Consider the following 9,968-nt stretch of genomic DNA (forward strand, 5'->3'; position numbering starts at 1 on the left):
GAAAGCCAGGAGCACTCGGATACGGGTCCCATCAGTAAATTTAAAAAAAACCAAAACACCAAACAAAAAAAAAACCACTAAAAAAAAAAAAAAGGCAAGGGACTCCTAATTGGCTTTCCACTTCCCACTGGTAAACAAGAAGCTTTGCCAGCTTCTGTGGGTCATTCAGGATGGATGAAATCCACTGCCTACTGAAAAAGCTTGCCTGCCTTCTAAAAATAGATTCTCCAAAATACCTGTGAGACTTTCACTAAGTCAGAGAGACCCCCAGAAAAAAAAAAAACAAGCAGCTCTTCAAAATATCCGTATTTATTACCTCAAAACTCAAAGTTCTAACAGTTCACACATTTCTTTTCCTTCCAGGCTGTCCCAAATACGACAAGAGGGAGCAAAAGCATTTGCATGTATCCAAACAAAACCATGGAAAAAAAGTCCAATAAAGATAAGTTTATACAAAACTCGTATGGTCTTTAATTAAATGCGACATAAGTGGTACACACAGATTGATACATACAAAAAGATGCATGAAATAAAAGTTAGTATTTTACATTTCTTGTGCCTTTTGTTGAAATGTAGAACATTTCACTACCAATACCACGGAGGGAATAAAACGCAGCAGCATGAACTCAGATTTCAGCTCTTACAGAATGTAGATGGTAACATTGTAGAATATTCTCACTTTCATAAAAAAAAAAAAAAATCTTATAAAAGTTAGCTGTTATCTACCATTATTGGAGAGCTCTGCTGATGTCAGTGAGTGTCTCTATTCACAGCTTGACTAACTGTTCAGGCTACACCTGCAATGATTATTTCAGTCAGTTCATCAGAGAGACACTGAATCCTCTGTTACCCGATCACCTTTTCTACTTCTCCAGTGGGCCCTTTACGGGCTTTCCAAATTTCAGTGCTAATGCTGACTGCAGCATTAACACAGCAGGATAAAGACATGACAACCAAAGGGCCTTAAATATAAAATACTTGACCATTTTATTCTTCCGATTTTTTCAACTTTAATTTTGCCTTGTTTTCATGTGAGGAAGCTTTGGCTGTTTCAGCTTTCTTTGCAGTTTCAGCAGTTTTCGTTTTTGGCATTTGTGTTCTGGAACGTATCAGGTCTTCACGTCCGAGTTCAACCATTTTTGCTTCCCATGACTTCATTTCGTTTACATAACGAACCTTATCATCTTCAGCAAGCTGCAGGTACGGCTGGAAGAAAATTATGCATCAACAGTTACAAAAGGGGCTTTGTCGGGGTAACTGCCATCTTACATCCTCCCCTTTGATACAAAGGTGACTTACTACAAGACCTGTGCAGCGCACATCCCAGGCGTTCACTTTCGCCTCCAGAAAATTCAAAAAACATCAAACTTGCACAAAAATACAAAACCTTAGCATTGAATTATGGTTATGTCACCAGATGGCCATTTCTGAAGAGGAAGTTTATTCAATATTACTACTCAGAGCTAAGGCTTTTTATTTGAGTACTCTTTTGAGAGAGCTGGTTTGTGTAAGGAACAGGAACTATTTCAAATTCTTTTTCTACAGAAAAAACACGAACTTAGTGCATGTTCTAAGTACACATTCAAAACAATCTGGAAGAAGGGCATTCAAGAGGAAGGACAATAAGGTACAGAATACTTGAAAATCTGGAGGTTTAGATTAGATTTCAGTATAACACCCCTCCAATTTTCATATACCCACCTGCAGGTTCATATTTCAATACACTGAGAAAGCTGGCAGAAAACTATCCCCAAGATAACCAAAGTTAATAAATTACTGTGTGCACACCACTTGTAGATTTCTGTTGCTTTTACCTGTCAAAAGTCTTTCCATGAGCAGCGAATTACTATGCTGGCATTTAAAAATACTGTAGATTATGAGGAAAAAAACCCAAATTGTTGCAGATTATTCCACCTTCCTCCCTAGATGCCACTCAGCATCCATTTCCAGGCATACAGAACTTCATCCCATCCCACTCATTCACGTTTCATCAACCATGTGAAACAAATGGTCACTACTGGAATAAAAGTAACGACAATCTTTTTCAGGACATGTAAATACAATCTCAGAGTAGTTTCCTCAGTATTATATTTTGAACAACTGAGTTCAAGATTTTGTATGAATTTATTAATTTTGACTCAAGTTTGTAATTTTCCAATTAGATCAAAACCTCATCAAAATCCACTGACGTACCTGCCTTTGAGAACTGGACAGTTTTTGCCATGCGTCAAATAACTGCTTCAGCTTTGCCTACAGGATATAGAATACGCAATACATTAGGATTATTTTAACAGCAGACTGACCACAGAGGGTTACAGATGAATGCCATGCCAGTGAAAGCCAAGTATAAACCAATGTAAAAAAGCACAGTCACACAGGCTTATACCCCACTCTCTTAACATACGTAAATAATAAATGATACAGTTCAACAAGTTGCTGGGCATCACCTAAGCCACATTTACAGATATATAAGCACGAAGCAGTTTAAGTCACTTAGCCTGCCGCAAAAGCAGTCAGACAGAACAGCTGAGCTGATTTACAGCAATGTGACTACATCTCACCACGCATACTGGTTTCATTTAAACCAAGCTCTAACTTAAGACAAGCCCACTTAAGTATGAACTGCATTGACAGGGAACTTTGTGCCACTTCAGGAGTATTTTGCCGTGTGTGCGTCAAACCAGGCCTCAGCTGACTGGAGATGTCTACTTTGTACGTAGAAAACCAAGGAACAAACTATTTCCACTATCCTGATTTACTGACTAAATGCATAGGGTAAGGAACATACTAGGCATACAGGGGAGGTCTCCAGTGCTTCAAGTGCTGTAATCCACCAGCATAACTTAAATCACCCCAAATTGCAGTTCAGTGCAGAACTTGCGAGTTTGCTGAGGAACTCTTGCATGTTCTGTAACATCGACTGTGCTATAGGAGGTACAATAACTGCTACTACAGAAATGGTAGCAGACCACCACAACCGTTTGAAAAACTAATGTATTTCTACACCAAAACAAAGAAAAGTAGAATTCTCTCCTTACAGAAGAAACAGATGAAGTCTGTAACACTGAAGTGCAAAAGATAGAGCAAATATTTTAAGTCTGTATACCCACACAGCAGTTTATATAGGACATGCCACCAGCAGTATAGCCAGATCACTGCAGCCTAAAATAACCCATAACCTAAGCAAAGCAAAATCCAGATAATGAACTATTGAACAGTTTCTTTGAAAATGACAGAATCTAGGACAGATTTTCTGAATCCAATAGGTCTATTTTAAAGAACAATCCTTCCTGGCTTACCACAGGTGATATTCCCTCACTTTCTTGAAAGTTTTCTGACACAAAAATGTTAAAGCCGCTACGAGGTCTTTTAGGTTTTCCAAGCATGGTCAATTCCTTTAAAAACAAGAAAAGTTATTCAATCTACCAAGCATGCATTTTTCCAAAACTAAACTTAACATCTGTCTTTCTATTTTATATAAAAATCAGACTCAAATTCATCTTTTGGTGTTTTATTTTATAAAGTGGACTGTATGTCAAGATGCTCTCACCACTTGTCAAGACTAATGCTAAACTAAATTAAGAAAAGCTAACAACTTGAATTTTCACAGACATTAAAAAAAGGCATTTTAAACTGATTCTTACTTCAGCTAAGTCTTCCAGAAACCAAAGACTGTTACTAAATCCCACTCAGTAAGAAAGTCATCACAACAGGTTTTCTATTATCTTCATAAGACTTCCGTTTCTGGTGTGAAATACTGTACGCTTGCAGAGAGGAGGGCAGATACCCAACTTTGTGGGAGGTGAGAAGGTGGAACAGAACCAGCAGATTTCCAGAGAAACAGAACTAGGTTTCTGCTATCAGAATGCTTTGCCTACAGGGATGATGGTGAGAGAGGGAAAGTACAGCAAGTTATGGGTGCAATTACACTCATTTTCTCCAGCCCTAAGACATTTCCACTGCATCCTTGGTGCTGCAAATTAACATCCGCTTAGGTATTAGGTATGCCAGCTAAATTCCTTGTGGTGCCATACTCTAAAAAGGATCAGCAGAATCATTTGGATTAAAAACTTCCTCTAAGTAGGGGTCTTTTAAACCAAACTAACTTCAGTTTTGCCAATTAGGACAATGTCACACCAGCAGTTTAATTGACTGAAATGAACAAGCAACAAGCAACCCCCTCAACTTCTTTTGCCCCTGGACAAACCATAATATTGTACCTTTACAGATGGTTTTGTCTCTCAGGATTTATATATAAACCAGCTAAAAGGGAATAGGGAAGATGATCTGTATGAATAAGTCAATAAAGGACACTAACAGATGTGCCTCTATGCAGCCCTAATTCAACACGTCAGCAGCTACACAGAAAGCAGCAGAATCCAGAAAAAGGAAGGAAAAAAGGCTACTTCAAGCAGCTACTACCTTGTAGGGGCCACTGAAGTAACAGATACAAGGCCTTTGTAAAAAGCTATTTCTGGATGTCTTCCCAACCAAAGAAAGTGTTGCTGGTTCCAATGTCTTTTATTACCTATCATATCTCAGGCAGCTTTAGGAATAGGAAGAAAAAAAGCACAGAGAAGCTACCTGTGAGCACAAAGGTATGTGCTAGTTCTGGTCTTCAAGTACAGGAAAGTCACTAAAATAACTGCTAACACCAGCAATTATTTTCATCCATGGGGTTTTGTTTTGGGTTTGTGGTTTGTTTTGGTTTTTTGTTTTTTTTTTTTATTCTGAGAGTTGCTTTTATATTTCTAAACATGCCTCAACTCTGCTCTGTATACCAGACAAATAGACTTCAGGTTCCTTGAGAGAAATGAAGCTTGAACTTCAAAATACTTACTCTTTTTGCCCTGAACGATCTTCTTTTTGCCAGTCGTTTTCTCCTTTCTTCTTTCAAAGCCACAGCCTGGGCTGGAGTTAGCTGTGCTTTATATGCAGCTAGCTGCTCTTTATATCTTTGCCAGTCTGTCTTTCTACTTTCCTCATAAACCTACAACACAAACAATCACCAACCTTAAACAGATACTTTTAGTAAGAAGCACTCAACCATTAAGCAAGCTAACACTTCTAACCTACTAACAAAAAAATATTACAGACTATGCTGGAACATAAGATTTTTAAAGTAAAGTAGCAATTTCAGATCTGTTTGATTAGCAGAATGGATTCGTAAGAACTCAGATTCAAAACCTGGGCTCTTCCGATGAAAAATCCTAGTTAATCTGATAACATCGGATGAATCTTCAGATACATCCCAATGCAAAAACCAATCTTCCACACAAGGAGGAAGAGCTGAAGCTTGGTTGAAATGATTACTCTTAAAGTGTGTATACCCACTGCAGCACACAAAAGCTCCAGTCACTGAACACATTCCTACACCGGCGTACTGGGTTTGTGTGGCAAGGTTTTGGTAACAGGGGGGTTACACGGGTGGCTTCAGTGAGAAGCTGCTGGAAGCTTCCCCTATGTCCGACAGAGCCAATACCAGCCGGCTCTAAGATGGACCCGCAGCCAGCCAAGGCCGAGTCAATCAGCGATAGTAGTAGCGCCTCTGTGATAACATATTTAATAAGGGGAAAAAGTTGCGGAAGACACAGAAACAGCAGCAGGAGAGAGGAGTGAGAACATGTAAGAGAAACAACCCTGCAGACACCAAGGTCAGTGAAGAAGGAGGGGGAGGAGATGCTCCAGGCACCGGAGCAGAGATTCCCCTGCAGCCCATGGGGAAGACCATGGTGAGGCAGGTTGTCCCCTGCAGCCCATGGAGGTCCACAGTGGAGCAGATATCCACCTGCAGCCCAGGGAGGACCCCACACCAGAGCAGGTGGGTGCCCGAAGGAGGCTGTGACCCCGTGGGAAGCCTGCGCTGGAGCAGGCTCCTGGCAGGACCTGTGGGCCCATGGAGAGAGGAGCCCACGCTGGAGCAGGTGTTCTGGCAGGACTTGTGACCCCGTGGGGGACCCACGCTGGAGCAGTCTGTGCCTGAAGGACTGCACACCGTGGAAGGGACCCACGCTGGGGCAGTTTGTGAAGAACTGCAGCCTGTGGGAAGGACCCACATTGGAGAAGTTCCTGGAGGACTGTCTCCTGTGGAAGGGACCCCACGCTGGAGCAGGAGAAGAGTGTGATGAGTCCTGCCCCTGAGGAGGAAGGAGCGGCAGAGACAATGTGTGATGAACTGACCACAACCCCCATTCCCCTGCACTGCTTGGGGTGAAGGAGGTATAGAGAAAATCAGGAGTAAAGTTAAGCCCAGGAAGAAGGGAGGGGTGAGGGGAAGGTGTATTAAGACTTGGTTTTCTCATTAGCCTACTCTGACTTGATTGGTAATAAATTAAATTAATCTTCCCCAAGCTGAGTCTGTTTTGCCCATGATGGTAATTGGCAAGTGATCTCCCTGTCCTTATCTTGATCCACAAGCCTTTTGTTATATTTCTCTCCCCTGTCCAGCTGAGGAAGGGGAGTGATAGAATGGCTTTGGTGGGCATGTGGCACCCAGCCAGGGTCAACCCACCACAGAAAGTTACCTGTAAGTTAGGTCTCTGGTTACTATCTAATCAGCAGAAAAAAAAAGTTGGTCCTTTCATCAAAATTAACTGAGGTTTCACCTAACTTATGCATATGAAAGCAGAACACCTTTACAATACTCATGTTGTTATACATCTAATGCGCACACATATACACAACTATCATTCAAAAAGAAATGAGATATTGGTTCCCAGCCCTTCAGCTGCATAGAGCAAGATCTGTCTTGTTTGTTTCTCTGGCAACAGATTAAAAATACTAAAACCAAGGTCATGTGTAAAAGTATCAAAGCATCTTCCCTTGAGTACTTCACAGCTCCCAATTCTCTTCAGAATTGTTTTTATGTCTGAACCTTTGTACGCAAGTGCTTTTTTATTGTTGTTTAAAAAAAAAAATCAACAACAAAAAACCCACAACACAAAACAAAAAAACACAGTGGACACCAAACCAAGAAAATGACGACTAAGCTCTATAGAGTTCAAAGTACACAGGGCAAAGATACAAACCCACCTGCTTCTGTGATGCTGGCAACTCCTTCCAAGCATCTGCTATTTTTTTAATCAGCTCCATGTTGGTCACTTCTGTACATTAAAATTAGAAAGCAAGAAAATAAAGATCAATATTGTATCTTTAGTAAGCTTCAATTTTTCCCAAGGAGAGCTGTCACTAGTGTCTTTTTCCTGTATAAATATATTTTCCTTCTTTCATAAAACTAACTTACTGTGGCAGTTAAAGAGAACTCTAGTATTTGGAGGGGGAAGAGTCCCTGCTCTTGGTTCAAACTTGAATGAAACATGGTGTTATAAACTGAAGCACCATTTCAAGACAGACAGCTATTACCACTCCACAACAGTTTCTTTTTTTTTTTTTTTTTTTCCCCTTTTGAGCTGGATCCTTTTTGACACAATGCAAGATGGTCTGAACTTGGAAGGGGGGCCAGGGAAGAAACCAGAAGTAAAACTTCCAGTTCTCAAAAGAGTCTGCTGGATTATTCAAAGCAAGTATAATGTGACCTTATCCATCTGATATAGCAGACATGCTTGATCTTTATTAAAGTCCTTTACTTACAATATTATTCAACAGAAGTAAGGTTAAAGAAAATGTAATTTCCTTCTCCCATAAACAAAATTACAGACAGCGACTTGAATTTGCTTTGGGTTTCAGCTGACTGAATTTGACTCTGGCCCTTGCACTATGGTCATTTGATGAGATTTCCAGCCAGACCCGAATTTGTTAAAGGGGAAAAAAAAACCAAACCCAAACTAAAAACCCAAGGGTGTTAGGAAGAGGATATAACTTTTCGTTTCTTGAAAAACCCTTTCCAGGCTTTCCCTCTGCTTCACACTAAAAGAAAAAATAGGTCTTCCTCTCTCCCACCTCAAATGGTAAAGTTCAGCCATCTCAACAGTGGAAAAGCAGAACTAAGCTCTTATCAGTAACCTGACTTCCAGAATTCTGGAAAAACAAGTCAGGTGGGGAGTTTTTAGTCCAAGTATACCAATCTTAAAACCTCTGAAAATGAAATGCTTTGCCAATGATAAAACAAATTATCAGGTTATTTTTGAACATTACCTCTATTAGAACAAACAAGAAAGCCCTAAATTCTCAATTTATATATGAAATACAGTACATCTATTTGCAGATTATTCAAATTTTGGAAACTGGAAAACACTGGTGCAGCATGTAATTACAATAAGCTCTGCAAGTTCACTGTCTCAACCTTTCAGACTGTTGAATGCTCAAACTAGCGAGCAAAACAGGGTATCAAATGGTTTTCTCTACTTAAATTTACCTCATGACTTGGCCAATATCACCACAGTTCTTTTGACATTTTAACATTCATTTCAAAAGTATTTTCAAAATCAGCACAGCTTTCCATTTTGCTGCTCTCTGACACAAGTTACTGCATTGCCTATAAATGAAGTTTTTGAAAACCATTTTCCTCTAAATACATTTACTGTTTCTCCCGTATATGCTGAGGCAATCCAGTACATGTAGTTTTTAAATCACTAGAACATCAAAATAAAATCATATACAACTTGTTATATCAGCAATAGCGTACTTCAAATACATAGATTTAAAAATAACTGAAAAACACAAATAATTGTTAACATGTATTGCCCAGGTGAGCTCTTTCTTCAAACACTTTTAAAGTTACAGACAAATGATCCCTTTTTTGAGTTACTAAGTACAGAAGACTAAGCTAATACTGTACAGGCAGTAAGTATGGCAATACTGAATTTACCTGTGGTATCCTACGGATAGGAAGATGGTTTTGGTATCTCCCGAAATCAGGGTAACGTACTTTACGACGTTTACTTTCACAAAGCAATACTTTCTTCCAGTTTTATTTTTAAATCACGCATTCTGGAGGAAAAACACCGTATGTACCTAGAGTGACGGCAACTTTACAGCAGAACCTCAGGCACACCCGACACGCCAAGACCCTGCGTTCCTAACGGCACAGCAACGCCAATCGCCAGTCCTCTCGTACCTAATTCCCTTCAGGCCGCGTACCTGGATTTTTTTGCCTGAAAGCAGAATGATTTTCTTTCAGGAAACGGAAATAGGCCGTCAGAGGCCGCTTCGGGCGCTCATCCGAGCTGATCCCCCTGCTGAGGCCCTTCTCCGCCGAGCCGCCGACGCCGCAGCCCCTGCACACAACCGCAACGCCCGTTACCGACCGCCGCGCCGCAACGCCTCGCGGGGCGCCCGGCGCACGCGCGAGGGAGCCCGGACGCCCCAGCCCGCCGAGAAGGAGCAACCCCCGGCCCCGGAGCCCCCGTCCGCGTCCCGCCGGCACCTGAGGAACCGCTGCGCGCCGCTGACGAGGGCCGCGGCCCGGCCCAGCAGCGCCAGCGCCGCCGCCATGCCTCCGCCCGACACGCCTGCGCGCGCGCGCGGGAGAGAGGTAGGTCGCGCGGCCGCCGCACAGCACCCCGGGATTGGCTGCCGCCGCCAGGAGGGGCGGGGCAGGGAACCGGAGCACCGCCCCTCTGCAGGGGAGGGGCGCGGGCCAAGGTGACACCACCCCCCCACCCCCCACCCCCCCCCCCCGCGGCGGCGCCTCCGGCCCCGACCCCGGCCCCGACCCCGGCCCCGGCGAAACATCCCGGCCCCCGCCGCCCCTCTCCGCTCCCCCCGTCGTGGCCATGCCGTACATCGACACGGGACAGGAGCCTGTAAGAGAGGCACACGAGTTTCTCAACAGTATTCGTCCGTGTTTTATTACGTGAGGGCACAGGGAGTAACAGCGGGCGGGAAACAACACCGACGGCAGAAACAACCAAGCAGCTGCTGAGCTCTGGCCAAAAACTGAACCGGGCCGCTTCGGGGGTTTCCTCTTCGCAGCAAGCGTTTGGCTGCAGAGCTGCCAGAGGCAGAGCACGCCGGGGGTCTACGGGCCTGAACGGGCGAGGGTGCAGCTCCCAGCAGGACTGAAGGGG

General features: G+C 42.9%; 1 protein-coding gene across 2 annotated transcripts; it reads right to left on the reverse strand.

Moving 5' to 3' along the window:
• Positions 1-293: 293 nt before the first annotated feature.
• Positions 294-9,425, reverse strand: TFAM (transcription factor A, mitochondrial). Of its 2 annotated transcripts, none has more exons than XM_052799647.1 (7): positions 9,326-9,425; positions 9,040-9,176; positions 7,033-7,103; positions 4,841-4,990; positions 3,300-3,395; positions 2,194-2,250; positions 294-1,206 (listed from the first exon to the last, which is right to left on the reverse strand). In XM_052799647.1, exons 1-7 carry the CDS (start codon positions 9,391-9,393, stop codon positions 988-990), a joined length of 798 nt encoding a protein of 265 aa, XP_052655607.1. In that variant the 5' UTR covers positions 9,394-9,425; the 3' UTR covers positions 294-987. The 2 variants fall into 2 exon arrangements, with proteins under 2 accessions (XP_052655607.1, XP_052655608.1); XM_052799648.1 differs by having other exon boundaries at positions 9,335-9,411.
• Between the last annotated feature and the right edge of the window lie 543 nt (positions 9,426-9,968).

The sequence above is a fragment of the Harpia harpyja genome, chromosome 10 (genome assembly GCF_026419915.1).
Source record: "Harpia harpyja isolate bHarHar1 chromosome 10, bHarHar1 primary haplotype, whole genome shotgun sequence".
NCBI lineage: Eukaryota > Metazoa > Chordata > Aves > Accipitriformes > Accipitridae > Harpia > Harpia harpyja.